Below are 14,049 nucleotides of genomic sequence, written 5' to 3' on the forward strand. Positions count from 1 at the left end.
GTTAACACCGTCAGCAACTCTTGTTCCTGCATCCAGAAACCTGTAGAGTCACCGAGGACAATATGAGAACCTTCCACGTCGCGAGGGGACACGGATTCTTCTTTTTCGAGAGCACCAAGGAAGACAGGGATTCAGATTACCTGTCAATGCAGAGGCAAAGTTAACGCCTACCTGCGTATATACGAAATTCGGCAGGTCGCCTCAGTAACACTGACAAGAAGATGACGAACTCCTCGATGCTGATCCTCGCCTCTGCTGCAAGAGCGGCCAACTCAGCGACGTACCTGTCCCAATGAAGTCAGAGATCGCAGCGGCAGCTGGTAGAATCTTCCTCGCAGATCGACCTAGCCGATGTTCTCGCGTGCGTGCTCTCCTTCCTAGCCGCGGCCATCTCCAGCGGGGCGGGCGTCGGCGAGAGCCTCCAAAAGTAAGGCCATACATTTCTCTATACTCCTTTCAAAAAAAATTGAAAAAGTTCAATTTACTCTCTCTTCAAGTATAGCCAAAGTCTGAATAACCTCCTAAACTATAATTTGATTCAATTTACCCTCTAAACAATAATATTTATTTTATTTTACCTCATAATACAATTTATTATTTTTATTTCTCCATAAGCAAGTTGAATTTTAATTTTAAATTTTGCACAATAGTAGTGGACATCACAATGCATATTAAAAAATATATAATTTTTTCATCGTTATTCTTCATACAATTTTGAACTCCAATGACTAATTTATTATTAAATATCCTAATTTATAAAAATAATGATAAAAAATTATGATGTATTTTTTCTAACATGTGTTATGATGTGTACTATAATCTTGTAAAATTTCAACTTAAAACTCCACCTATGCTTGGAGAAATAAAAAAGAAAATTATATTAGGGGGTAATTTGAACCAAAAGGCATAGTTTGGAAGGTAAACTAAATTATCCGGACTTTGTCTATAGTTGAGGTGAGTAAATTAGACTTTTTCTAAGAAAAAACATTTCTCTATACTTAGGCTCTGTTTGATCTATTAGTGCCAATAGGTACTTGCATATATTTATATCTACTCTAGTATTTTTATGTACTTTTGTAGTTTTGTACAAACATCAATAGCTACCAATCTAACTGGAAACAAACACGGAGGCAATATTCAGGTTTCAGTTGTAGTGGGCACCTACTTTCTGACGCGACGCCTGAATTTAACAGCACGCGTGTGAATATGAGCTGTGAGTCTGTGTGAATGCTGTAGAATCACATGTGAAAATATAAATTTCTGGAGAAGTGGAGACGTGTCAATGTAGAGGATGCATGAATCTTTTCTGTTCTTTACATCCGACGCTTAGCCGCTTTTTGGTAAATTTCAGATGAGATAAAGAAAATACTGTTTGGTTTCGTCAGAATGTTAAGAAACGAGTCTGATGGGCTGTTGGCTCTTGGCTGGGCCGGCGTAGAAACTGCTTCCAGCAGCAGGCGCCGGCAACTCATGCCGAAGAACAACTAGGCTGGAGGAGAGTGGTGGCCTGGCGGCACCTCCGCCGTGCTGGATCCGCGCACGGGTGGGCGCCGGGGCCGCCGTGCGTTGTCCCGCATGGGGCGCGCGTCATGCGCGTGCCCTCCTCCGATCAGCTTTTGCCAAAAAGCGAGCCCAACTTTGCTGTGTTCCCCGGTCGCTTTTGGGGTGCGCTTGGGATCAGCGGCAAGCCGGCACCCAGTGCCCATTTGGCACCATCTCCCCCGTGCTAGCGCCGCGCATCGCACCGCACGGGAGCTTGCTCCCCGGCCGGTGCGCCCGCGCTCGCACTGTCGCACATGCGCTGCAGCCTGCAGGGCGGCCCGCGGCCGAGCGCTCTCCTCGCCGCAGTCCCTACGCCCTCGGACGGGTCCGCCCGGCCGTATCCCGCGCCGGCAGATTCCACGTCCCTGTGGGAACGGAATGTCTCTCGCCTCGGCCCTTGAGCGCTTGGCGCCATGGTGCGCCCGCGCCGGAACACGGGAGCGTGCCCGGACAGCGGCGCGACGGGCAGCAAAAGACGCCGCGCGGCCGGACAACCGCAATGCGCCGCGCGGCCGGTGCATGCGCGGGGCCATGTTTGCCGGCGGGGCCGAGGCGCCGAGCCCTGACTTGTGTTCGCGCCGCCAGGCACGTTACGTGATGGGAATTTCTGCGGTGGGATCGCCGGTGCGCGGGGCTGTCTGCTGCTGCAGGCGTTCCTGGCGGCCGGATACGTTTGTCAGGGAGCGGTCTCGCGCCTTGCGCAGTTCGGCATGCGTGCCCAGGGAATGTACCCTTCGCGTGGACAGACCTGCACATGGCCTCGATCGATCTCAAAAGGTTCACATAGAAACTTACCATTGCAGGAAACGGGCGAATGTACAGCAAACTTACCTGTTCCAAAGGTCGATCTACACTCTCCCCCAAGCGTGTTCTGCCTACCAACTCCTTGGCTGTTTCCGTGTACCAGGACCTGTAGCAACGAAATTCCACTGCAGGGTTTGTGCCCTGCGCATGCATGTAGGGTGCCTGACTGTCGCAGCAGCAGCGATCCGTCTGTGTATATATGGAGGACCAGAGACTGCACACCGTTGTTACTTGTTGCGCCAACCTCAGACACACTCCACAGATCTCATGGCTCCTGCCGTGAGCATGGAAGGCACGACGAAGGCACTGCTGGCGTACGTCGCGGTGGCGTTGTCGCTGATCCACGCCGTGACGGCCGCGGATTACGTCGTCGGCAACCCGGGCGGTGGGTGGGACGGGAGGACCGACTACAAGTCCTGGGCTGCGGCCCAAACGTTCGCTCCAGGAGACACCCTGAGTAAGCCGCAGCTGGCATCTTGGCGATTGGGCATCGCATGCCTAGCATAGTAGCATAGCTCGATCGTTCCTTAAAATTGTTATCATCATGTTCTTTCTTATGCACATGCAACACCGTGCAATGCATGCAGCCTTCAAGTACAGCTCGTACCACAACGTCCTCGAGGTGACCAAGGACGCCTTCGAGGCGTGCACGACGACCAACCCGATCTCCTTCGACAACAGCGGCAGCACCACCGTAGTGCTCACCATGCCGGGCACGCGCTACTTCATCTGCGGCGCGCCGGGGCACTGCCTGGGCGGCATGAAGATGGAGATTGAAGTCGCACACCGCCCCGCACCCACCACGCCCAGCTCCCCGCCGCTGCCGCCACCGCCGCCGCCAGCGGCGCGCGACGCGAAGAGGCGGCCTGCACTGGCGCCAACGGCGCTGTCACCGGCCCCCATGCCGTGGGCTCCAGCGCCGGCGCCCGCGGACGCACCGCCGAGGCACGCGGGGCACAAGAAGCAGCACAAGAAGAAGAGGGCGTACTGCGCGCCTGGAACCCTGGTTGCGCCGGCGCGGCCCCCCACGGTGCAGGCCGTGGAATCTCTTTTCCCGTTCGCGGAGGTGGCCCCGATGTCCTCGACTCCGCCACCGCCGGCAACGTCGTCGGGCGGGCCTGCCGTGCCGCGAGCTGCGCGGGGAGAGGCTGCCGCGGCGCTGGCCGCTCTCGTCGGGTTCATGCTTCTAGCCCTGTGAACGAACCGGAGGTCTTCGAGATTTCGACGAGACCATCACGTCACGCGCACGTTTCATTTGCTTAATTTCTGTGGTGTTGTTATTAGATTATGATGATGTGTGATATGCGTAAAGAGTTGGGAATAGCCGTATCTTTGGTGTGTTCTGAAGTCTTTGCTGAATGAGATTAGTATCTCCTTAATTACTGTCACTATAAACGGCCAAAGACTCTGGTTTCCATGTGATGAAACAACTGGAGTCATGTACGCCGTCTTCGATTCTTTACAGTGCTACGGGAGAAACAGAAACTACGCCGCCGAGACCACTCCCTACTGCATACGCCGCCGGAATCGCTCGTAATCGGCGACGTCATCACCATCGTCTCCCTGGAGGCGGAGGTCGCGGCGGCACGTTCTTGATCTCGTCGTGCTTGAACTTGTACCGCCCTTTGTGGGCCTTGGCCCTGTCGAGCTTCCTGTACGGGTCACCGCCGGTGGGCTTGGAGCGGTTCGTGGGCTTCCTCGGCGCCCTGACGAGGTCGCCGCCGCGCCGTCCACGACGTACACCCTCTCGGCCTTCTCTTGTCCGGTTGGCGGTGGAGGTTGTGTGTGATAGCGATGAGTCGTGACGGCGGGCCTGCGGGCAGGTGGGGTGGCTCCCAATCTTTATGGGCTACGCAGCGGCCCAAGTCTAAAAGGCCCCCAGAAAATTTAAGGTCGGAACTAGATTGGATTTGGGCTGGACCCCAGCTCTGTAGGAATATGTTCGGCTGGGACGAGCCCGAGACAACGGAGCCGCACCGCATGCGACTTCGACGGTTGCATCAGAGATTCAGGTCGACACATGCGGATGGCTGAAGGAGTGGAGCGACGCTACGTCCAGCCATCCTGCAACCGCCGGAACTAACGACATCCTCGTGACGGGACCGGCGCACCGCTGCCGACGAACAGCGGTAGCCTTGGAGCCTTGGCCCTTTGCCCCTAGCACCCCTGCCTGCCCCGGCTGCCCAATGCTGCAACCTATCATGGCTGGCGTACAGTTGCGGCAGCAGACTCTTGCGGATCGCGGCAGGAAAAATGCAGGTACATGTACAGTAGTCATGCGAGGAGGTGTCACCGCGTTTCGAAAATCTGAAAAAGTCGCGCGGCAATTTACGCCAGAACAGAACAGGCAACAATTGTTTTTTTTGTTATTTTCTGAAGAAAAAACAATTCTACCAGTTGCTTCTACGTACTCCACCTGAAAGCCGTACGCGCATGCATCATTGTGCGGCAAAAGCTGGCCCGGCGAGCGTCTCGAATGCCGCGTCACGTCACATGGCCGGTATCGGTACCGTACAGTTCCCAACTCCGAGCAGACAGGGTTTATCACTTTGTTGTCAGCGAGAATTACATCATTAGGTGGTCGATTAGTCCTAACCACTGGTACTTATCATCGACGGCGACCTTTGACCGTGGCGCCGTGGCATTTTCGTTCCACGGCTCCAAAACCCTTTTTTCAGCTGTGTACAATGATGCCGCATCCACTGTCCCTTAAAAACGGAACAGCTTTTAAGCACTGATTCAGGAGATTTCGACTTTTCCGAGCGCCGGCCAATTTCAGCGAGTTTGTCTCCAGCTGCTACCACACCATCAAATGATGACGGATTAGGCTCTAGAACTGCTATGATGGATTGATGGGTCGGGGCCTTGCCATGGACTAGCCCAAACCTGGCGAGGAGTGCCTGGAAACTCTGAATAATTCCGCCATGCGGCGATCGGCTCTCTTCCTTCCTGGCGCAGCGCTGCTTCAGCGAGCACGGTTTCTACTTTCCAATGAAGGGTTCGGTTCCGTGCGCGTGGGCTTCAATTCATTCACTCGCAATCTGGTGTCGCTTGCGTTTTACTACTCCACGTACAGTAGCTGGAGACTACTATGCTGGCACTCCGGTGGTTCTTGCACGAATGATTAACCTGCAAACAGTGCCAAGTGTCTGCAGCGCAGCGCAGTACCAGCGTCAGGCATGGAAAGCAGAGCACATTGAACCCGGCGTAAATGGCCTGCCTGGCTAACATCCGGCCACCTTTCCTTTCCTTGTCCTGAAAAAGAAAAACAAAATCCGAGCCCGCCCCAGTTGAGAGAACGGTTAGCGGCGAGCTGCCACATTGACGACGGTGAGGTATGCGTTCGGGTTCACCGGTTGCGCTGCTCGTGTGATCGTGTCGTTCCAGCAAATCCAGCGGTAGGTGGATGGAGAGGCGCCTAGGGCAACTCCAGTGTATTGCACCCTGTGTTGTGCTAACATAGTAACATGGGATCCATATATAGAGAGTGCTAGTTTAGAAAAACTGCTCCAATGTTAGCAATATTTTCACGTTCCACCTCATGCAAATGTCACTCCAATGTTTAGTCATGGTGCAATCTCTTCTCGGCACCCTAAAAACTCCACACTGGAGCTGCTCTAAGTCCGTCCGGTGGCTTGTGAATCGCCGTCCGATCCGATACCCGTAGTACGAGGCTGCACGGCGAGTTAAGACAAACAGTTGGGCACGGAGGATAGCAAAAGCGAGCACCTGCAGCGCTTGTCGTTACCGCCAACACAATGATGCGTCCCTGCCCTTGCAGGACCATACCATAGTATTGTTGTAGCTACGGCGTGTGTACGTATCCTGCTACGCTGATACTACCACCACCACTGGTGCCACAGAAATCCATGCCCCCCTCACGGCTTCCTCCTCCTGATCTCACCGGTTCCCTTCGCACCACGCTGCTGACTTTTCAGACGAGCAGTATACATGGTGGTACACCGGTAGCACTTTCCGTGCCTATGTTTTGTCACGGCCCGTGTCCGTACGCGTATGTCACTTTAAAAATGATTTTTATAGGAACGTTTTATTTTTCTTTTTTCCACCTATACGAAGAGCGGGATTACCGTAGCAATTGAGCCATCGTAGAAAACATCCTTTCAGAGGCAGATGAAGTTATCATCTGTCGTCATCCGCCTCTAAAAATGATATTTATTTTCATGAGCGGATGATGGCCCCTGGAAATAAATTTTTTAGGAGCGGGTGGGGACGTCACCTGCCCCTGAAAATAGGATCATTTTTAGGGGAGGGTGACGCTCCACCCGACCCTACAAATAATTTTAAACTTTATTTCAAAAACTCATTTAACTCGTAAAATATAGCAAAGCACGTAAAATAGGTGAAACTTGTATCCTAAGATAATTGTTACCTATAGAACAAGAGAAAAATATGCTAAGCATATTTCAGTATATTTCACTATATATAATGATTAAGAGTGTAGAAATCTCAAAGATATGACTTGAGGTGTATAAGATACTAGTATGGTAGTTTGTTTCCACACTCTTCATCATTATATATATTGAAAAATGTTTATCATATTTTTTCTATAAGTGATAATAGAATTAGGGTACGAGTTTCAAATTTTTTTATATGATTTGCTATATCTTATGAGTTAAACAAATTTTGTGAAATCCATTTTTTAGAGCGGGTGGGGTCATAATCCGCCCCTGAAAATCAATTTGTAGGGGCGGGTGATGCTCTCACCCGCCCTTAGAAATGCACCCAAGCCCCCGCGCGGCGCCTACAAATCCCCACCGAGCCCCCTTCGCGAACCCTAGCACCGTTCGGGGATCTACCGCCACGGCCACCACTGAGGATAAGGAAGGGGGGAGAAGCGGAAGAGGAGAGGACGAGCTGCCACCGCCGTCGGAGGAGCCTCTACACGCCTACGCCGGAACGACTCCACCGCCATAGCTACCCATCCTGCACGACATCGACCACTACTGTGCCGCCACACTTGACACCGCTGTCTCGCCCCACCCTTCCTCGATCCGGTCGGTAAGCTCTCGCCGCCGCTTCCTATCTCCCTCCTGCTGCTGCCTTCTACCGATGATGCGTCCGTAGGAAACTCTAGGCCTCCTTTTGCCCCTTTGTGCCCGACCTTCGCGCCGCTCTTGTTTGCGGGGCCCCTCACTGCCGACGCCTTTTTGCAGCCACCATCGCCTACCTCGTCGCTAAGCCATTGCCGCGGGCTGGGGGTACCGGTGCCCCGCGAGCACCAACCGGTCACGCGGCGGCCCTATGCAACCAGGATGCCGCGCGTGAGCGTGGACCCGAGCCAGGCACGACCAAGGCCCGTGCTTTGGCCTCGCCGGTGACTAGCTGCTGGTGTGCCGCAAAGCCTCGAGGTTAGTCCACCAAGGTTAGTCCTCCTCCTTATACCCTATGGATGAATAGATAGATAGATATGCTATGAAAAAGATGAATAATTCTTAGAATGCTATAGTAGTCCTCGATTCGATTATTGGAAGGAGTTTGTGATGTCCTCATTCTTTCTCTCTCTTTCGCGAGAGACAAATACATAGACACATACATAAAGAGACATATAGAGAGAGTGATAATGTGGATATTGCAGACCTCTTTTTATAAGAAAGTACGAGGTCTGTCTATTAACTTTCATATTCAGGTGAATACATGAATATAATTTCCATATATTAATCTTATTGTTATTCATTAACTTTCATATATGAATGAAGACATGAGTATTAACTTTCATATATTAATTTTGTTGTTATCTATTTAAAGCAATGATTTGGCCCCGAGCATTGGAGAGTCGGGCCCCTCGCCGTCTAAGAGTTCGCAAATGGATGGCGCGTGCGGGGCATGGCGCTCTTGTCATTAGAGCGGTGGATCGTGCAGGGCTTCGAAGCATTAGTGTTCGGGAACATATTCGGGCTGCGAGTCGCAAACTAGAGGGGATGCGTGCGGCTCGTAGAAATGAAGGGCATGTGCCATATACGTCTTTGCGAAAGATAAAGCTCTGCTGGCCCAATGCAAGGCGAGACGCGAGGAGTTGGGACGTTGCGGCAGTTGATCATGCAATGAAGATGGTGCTCAAGGTGGTTCGGCATGTCGTAGTTAGAAGGCAGAATTTGTTTGTACTAGATGGTATTATATGTACGAACGAACTTAATTGTAATATGTAATATGTATCTACTTAACTAAAGATTTGGCGCATGCACTTTAAATATTTAGATGTTTCTTTTTCCAAGTTTTTTAGCCCCTTTAGTTTGATGTGCTTGTATATGTATACCATTTATATATATGTGATTTTTTTAGATTGATCAAGTATTTAAATTCAAATCAGATCCAAAAAATTAACATTCAAATACGTGAATTTTTTTGGCGGACATAATATTCTCAGGGGCGGGTCATGCCTTAACTCACTCCTGAAAATCCATTTACAGTGTAGATCATGCTCTAGCCTTCTCCTGCAAATAGCATTTCCAGGGGTGGGTAATGGGCTCACCCGCCTGTGAAAATGAATTTCTATGGACGGGTGAGGGTATGATCCGTCCGTAAAAATACGTTTTCAAGATGGATGCATTATCCGCCCCTGCAAGCAGCTATTTCTAGAAGCAGAGATAGGGTACCGCACCCGCTTATAAAGATATATTTTTACATGTGCCTTTAGACTCTTTTCATAGTAGTGTGTCTCGCACTCACCAGTGGCCAAGAGTTTTAATATATATACATATCGCGATTGCAGCAGCCGTGCTACATTCACCGTGTAGGCTGGAGTATTGAACGACTGAACATCGGCAGCCCTTGCTTGTAGCAGAATCGCAGGAGCTCACGCGGTGACGGAGCGCAGGCCGTGCTATGTGGTGGATTTTTGTTCAGCGAACCTAGGCGGCGGCGGGGGCGAATCAGGGAAAGCGCATTTATGGACGCGTTCCAGCAGCGCGCGACGGCCGTTTGGGCCTTGATTAGGAGAGGCCTTAACCCCCGCGGTATGCCTTTTTCTGTGCTGCTGAGTGCTGATTGCACTATTTCAGCGCCAGCACTGTAATCGTGGCAAATGATAGTGCTAATTGTACACTGTACTGCTCCAGGACAAATTGACAGCAGCATCCGCCCGCAGATTTTTCCCATCAGACGGCAGACATGTAGCTATGCAAGGCGAACCATGAAGAAACAGGGTCCTGGGATGGGAGAGCTCGGAGCAGCCAAGCATCCGTAACCGGATAAAAAACACCGGCGGCTTTCCCAAGCCCAGGGCCGCCGCCGCCGCCGCCCACCAGCTCGATTGGCTACGTCGCCGAGCTCCACCAAATCGAGCATACGCACGGACAGACACGCAGGCACACCAGTCTCCGTCCAGCCGTGCCCCGTACCCGCCACGGATCACGGCCTCGGCCCTCGGCGATCTCGTTCGGTTACCAGTCGCCAGTGATGTGCTCGCAACCACGGCCGCCGCCGGGGGTCCCTTGTCCTGAGCGCCCCCCAACGGGATGGCCAGCCCCACCGCGCGGTCCCTCACCCGGATTTGTTCTTACGTGTCGGCCTGGTCCCCGTCCCGGCCGTCCCTCGCGGCACCCGTTTCGTTTCGCTTGGCTTCGTTTTTGTACGGCTGGCTTTGGCTCCGGGAACTAGCCTCGCTGTCAAGCTGTGAGCCGAGCTCGGCCCGGCGGGCAACACGCCAGGCACCAGCCCAGCAGGCAGCAGCGCATCGCAGAGCGACGAGCACGAGCAGGTTTGGTTTGGTGGTGCGTCTTTACTGCCGCCCGCCCAGCCCCACACTCCCACAGGGAGGAGGATTTAATTGCCTCCGCCAGCCTCGCTCCCTCGCGTCGGACTCGGATGCCGCCGCCCTGCCGCAGGTAATGCAGTGACCGACCGAGCAAGCGCCACCCGGACGCGATGGGCGAGAGGAGGAGGCGCGGGAGCGCCGCTGCTGCCGCTGCCGCCGCCGGCCCCGGAGGTTGCGTCGCGCGGGCTCCGGAGGAGGAGAAGGCCGCGGCGGCGCCGGGGAAGGGGCCACCGCCGCCGACGGTGTGGTTCGCGCTCAAGCGGTCGCTGCACTGCCGCTCGGAGCCGTCGGAGGTCCACGTGCCGCGGGCCAAGGCCGCCGGCCCCGCCGCGGGCGCCGGGCACCTGTCGTCGATCGTCACCAAGCGCGCCGCCCCGCGGTCGGGGTGCTCCCGCTCCATCGCCAACCTGCGGGACGTCATCCACGGGAGCAAGCGCCACCCGGGGCAGCCGCCCAGCTGCAGCCCGCGGTCCATCGGCAGCAGCGAGTTCCTCAACCCCATCGCGCACGAGGTCGTGCTCAGCACCAACTCCCGCTGCGAGCTCAAGATCACCGGCTTCGGTGGCTGCGGGGGGCTCGGCGCCGTCGGGACCGCCGCGCACGACGCCGACGGGGGGGCCGACGGCGTGGGCGGCGTCGTGTCGTCGTTCGTCGGCACGCTCCGCCCGGGCACCCCCGGCCCCGCGTGGGCTGGCCACGGCCTGCCCTACAGCGGCTCCATGCGGGCCGGCAGCGTGCGCTGCACGCCGCCGAGGTCGCCGAACGTGCTGCTGGAGCGGAACGGCTCCGTGGCGGCCGGCCACCGCGCGTCCTGCGAGGAGAACGCCAAGGCCGGCGCCAGCAAGGGCTCCGGCGGGTTGAGCTGCCACCGGTGCGGCGAGCAGTTCGGCAAGTGGGAGGCGCTGGAGGCGCACCACCTCTCCAAGCATGCAGGTGAGGCCGCCGCCGCTGGCATCTGCACCGGCATTTGCATCTCCCGCCGTACGGATGAGCTTTCGGTGGTGGTACACACAGTCCCCCGTGGATCCGCACGCCGTCCGGGCGGTGGATGGTGGCACTTTAGTTAGTGCCGACCGCGTCTTTAGCCGAAAAGTTTGCAACTACCTGGTACAGAGTCCGGGCTTCACCGCCGTGCTCATGTTCATCCAGACAACTGCCCTTTTTTTTTGCTCCTTTTTGCGAATCCACGCTTGCAACTGCGAGCCTGTAGCATCAGATTCTGCTGGATTTTACGTTCCGTAGCATGCGGCTCAGTTACTCCATGCTTTTTCAGTTTTTCTCCATTAAGATGTACGTGAGCCATTCATAGGATTCTTAATTGCAAAGCAGTAACCAGAAGCTTAAATTTCCAGAACATTTTCATCTGTTTTTCTTGTTCATGCATCTTCAACCTCGTCACCAGGTAGTGTGCGAATGTGCAATGTGGAATTGCATTTCCCTATCTGACCCGGCCACTTTGGATACGCGTGCAGTGACGGAGCTGGTGGAAGGGGACTCGTCGCGTAAGATCGTGGAGATCATCTGCCGGACGAGCCTGCTCAAATCGGAGAGCAGCTGCGTGCGGATCGAGCGGGTGTTCAAGGTGCACAACACGCAGCGGACGCTGTCCCGCTTCGAGGAGTACCGCGAGGCCGTGAAGCTCAAGGCCAGCAAGCTGCCCAAGAAGCACCCGCGCTGCCTCGCCGACGGCAACGAGCTGCTGCGCTTCCACGGTGCCACGCTCTCGTGCGCGCTCGGCGCCGGCGGCGGCTCCTCGGGCAGCAGCAGCCTCTGCGCCTCCGACAGGTGCGCCGTGTGCCGCATCATCCGGCACGGCTTCTCCGCCCGGAAGGAAGGCAAGGCCGGCGTGGGCGTGTTCACCACGTCCACCAGCGGCCGCGCGTTCGAGTCCATCGAGGCGCCCCCCGCCGGCGACGACGGGGAACCCGCCGCGGCGCGCAAGGCGCTGCTGGTGTGCCGGGTCATCGCGGGGCGGGTGCACAAGCCGCTGGAGAACCTCAGGGAGTTCGCGGGGCAGACGGGCTTCGACTCGCTCGCCGGCAAGGTCGGGCCCTACTCCAACATCGAGGAGCTGTACCTGCTGAACCCGAGGGCGCTGCTCCCGTGCTTCGTGGTCATCTGCAAACCGTAGGCTAGCCCTAGCGAGATCGAGAGCTGTGACACACCGCCTCGTTGTTACTACTACTACTACTGTAGCAATTAACCATTCTTTTTTCTTCTTCTTTTTATATCTTTGGCTCTTTGTCGTGCGTCTCGATTGCCACTTCGTTGCCGTTTGTTTCAGCTATAAACACAGCGTCGCTATCGATCGGATCGGACGTGGTTGTCCATGTTTCAGTGTAGGGCGTGCATGCCAGCCTTCATGTGCTCATGGGCGTCCCATTCACCATCGTCTTCAGAGCAGCTAAGTAAGCAGCCAAGCACCCGCGGCTGCCCTGTTCGTCTCTGAATAGCCTAGGTTCCAGTTTCGCGTTTGAACATTTGTAGCAGCAACCGCTGACCTCTTGAATGGCCGCTGGCTAGCGTCACCACCAACCTTTTCTTTTCAAATTTTGTCCTGGCTGGGCTTCAAGGCTTGCGTTCAATTCAACCCTCGTGTAGCAGGGGTAGCAGGGAACAAATCTTATCGTGGCAGTCGCCAAGCCAGCGAAAGCTGTTGGCGCTGGTATGGTACTCCTCCCTGACCCTGCGCCCACCGGGCAGCGACGCCATGTCGTTGTCACATCGATGGCTACCGGCCGCCTGAACCGGACATTCAATGCGCTTTTTTATCTCGGCGTATGCGGCAACAGTGGCGGATCCCGGCGACGCCGGTGCCGCGCCGGCTTCCTGGATGGGCCTGGCCGCCGTCGCGTTTTCCCACGACGGGCGCCATTCGCGAATGGTTCAACCCGTCGCCCCGCTCAAACCGCCAGCCTAGAGCTTGCCACGGCTGCTCTGCTGAGCTTGCCACAGCGCCCCCAGCTCGGTCCCCGGTTGTCTGTTCTCTGCTGCCATCACCCTCCAGACCTCAGGCTGTCTCCAACGGTATCTTCTAAGCCGTTTTATACCCTATATATAGAAGAAGATTCCATTCTCTATTGCTCCAGTAGCGTTCTCTAAATGGTCCTCTAAAAATAGAAGGCTACAGGTTTCCTCTATATATAGAGATTCTCTCTCCTCTTCTCTATTTTTTCTTTATATTTTAAACACTGAATTAAATAAAAATAAAATATGTCCATAGCATTTGAGGTATGATAAATACGTACAAATAAAAATTTGGAACAAAATACGTTTCTAATATAGGGTTTAATGTATAGAGAACGAGATTTAGAGAACGTTGTTGGAGAGAAATGAGATATAGAGGAGAGAATCTTATAGAGAATTCTGTAAATGAAGAATATAGAGAAGGAAATAGAGAACGACGGTTGGAGATAGCCTCGGAGCACCCTGCCGCCGGGATGATGGCCGTGAACGCTACCAGGAACCCGCCTTTGCGTCACGGGGTCTGGTATAAAAAATTCGAGTAGTTTTACCGGCTCATCAAACGACGGACCTGTCTGACCGGACGCCGTATTAATACACCTCCTAGTGCTAAGCGCCGGAGTTAATACCTGAGTTTTCTATCGGGTGTCCCGGACAGGGTACCAGCGCAGCCAGCATTAATCTCCGCCTCCATTGACCGCGACCCCCCCGGCACTCGCACGCATTTGACCGCACGTACACGCGCGCCTACAATTCCGTGTTCAGATCCCGCGTTCAAATCAAATCCTGGCTTCCATTCCATGTCTCTCCGCGCAGCGCGCGCGCTAATCGCGATGCCCCGAAAGTCTCCACCTGCCAGGTCTACTTGCGATTGACAACGTTTTTGCAAGTTTGGAGCATTCTGTTCTCCTACTAGCCTACTCCAGCTGGGTTTTAGTATAGCTAGCCATCTTTGTTTTTGTTCA

General features: G+C 54.5%; 2 protein-coding genes across 2 annotated transcripts; both read left to right on the forward strand.

Moving 5' to 3' along the window:
* Positions 1–2,591: 2,591 nt before the first annotated feature.
* LOC112895483 (uclacyanin 1-like) lies at positions 2,592–3,675 on the forward strand. Its single transcript, XM_025963436.1, has 2 exons — positions 2,592–2,803; positions 2,934–3,675. Exons 1-2 carry the CDS (start codon positions 2,614–2,616, stop codon positions 3,542–3,544), a joined length of 801 nt encoding a protein of 266 aa, XP_025819221.1. The 5' UTR covers positions 2,592–2,613; the 3' UTR covers positions 3,545–3,675.
* Positions 3,676–10,026: 6,351 nt separating this feature from the next.
* On the forward strand, positions 10,027–12,348 carry LOC112894954. The gene is made up of 2 exons (XM_025962806.1): positions 10,027–11,053; positions 11,593–12,348. The coding sequence occupies exons 1-2, from the start codon at positions 10,231–10,233 to the stop codon at positions 12,249–12,251; spliced, it is 1,482 nt and encodes a 493-aa protein (XP_025818591.1). The 5' UTR covers positions 10,027–10,230; the 3' UTR covers positions 12,252–12,348.
* The last annotated feature ends 1,701 nt before the right edge of the window (positions 12,349–14,049 follow it).

Source organism: Panicum hallii, chromosome 5, assembly GCF_002211085.1.
Source record: "Panicum hallii strain FIL2 chromosome 5, PHallii_v3.1, whole genome shotgun sequence".
NCBI classification, from domain to species: domain Eukaryota; kingdom Viridiplantae; phylum Streptophyta; class Magnoliopsida; order Poales; family Poaceae; genus Panicum; species Panicum hallii.

What these genes read in the sequence shown, in the direction of transcription:
- LOC112895483 (XM_025963436.1), top strand. Translation starts at nt 2,614, where the DNA reads ATGGCTCCTGCCGTGAGCATGGAAGGCACGACGAAGGCACTGCTGGCG. An exon ending in CGCTCCAGGAGACACCCTGA is followed by an intron (nt 2,804 to 2,933) that starts GTAAGCCGCAGC and finishes CAATGCATGCAG; the next exon opens with CCTTCAAGTACAGCTCGTAC.
- LOC112894954 (XM_025962806.1), top strand. Translation starts at nt 10,231, where the DNA reads ATGGGCGAGAGGAGGAGGCGCGGGAGCGCCGCTGCTGCCGCTGCCGCC. An exon ending in CCACCTCTCCAAGCATGCAG is followed by an intron (nt 11,054 to 11,592) that starts GTGAGGCCGCCG and finishes ATACGCGTGCAG; the next exon opens with TGACGGAGCTGGTGGAAGGG.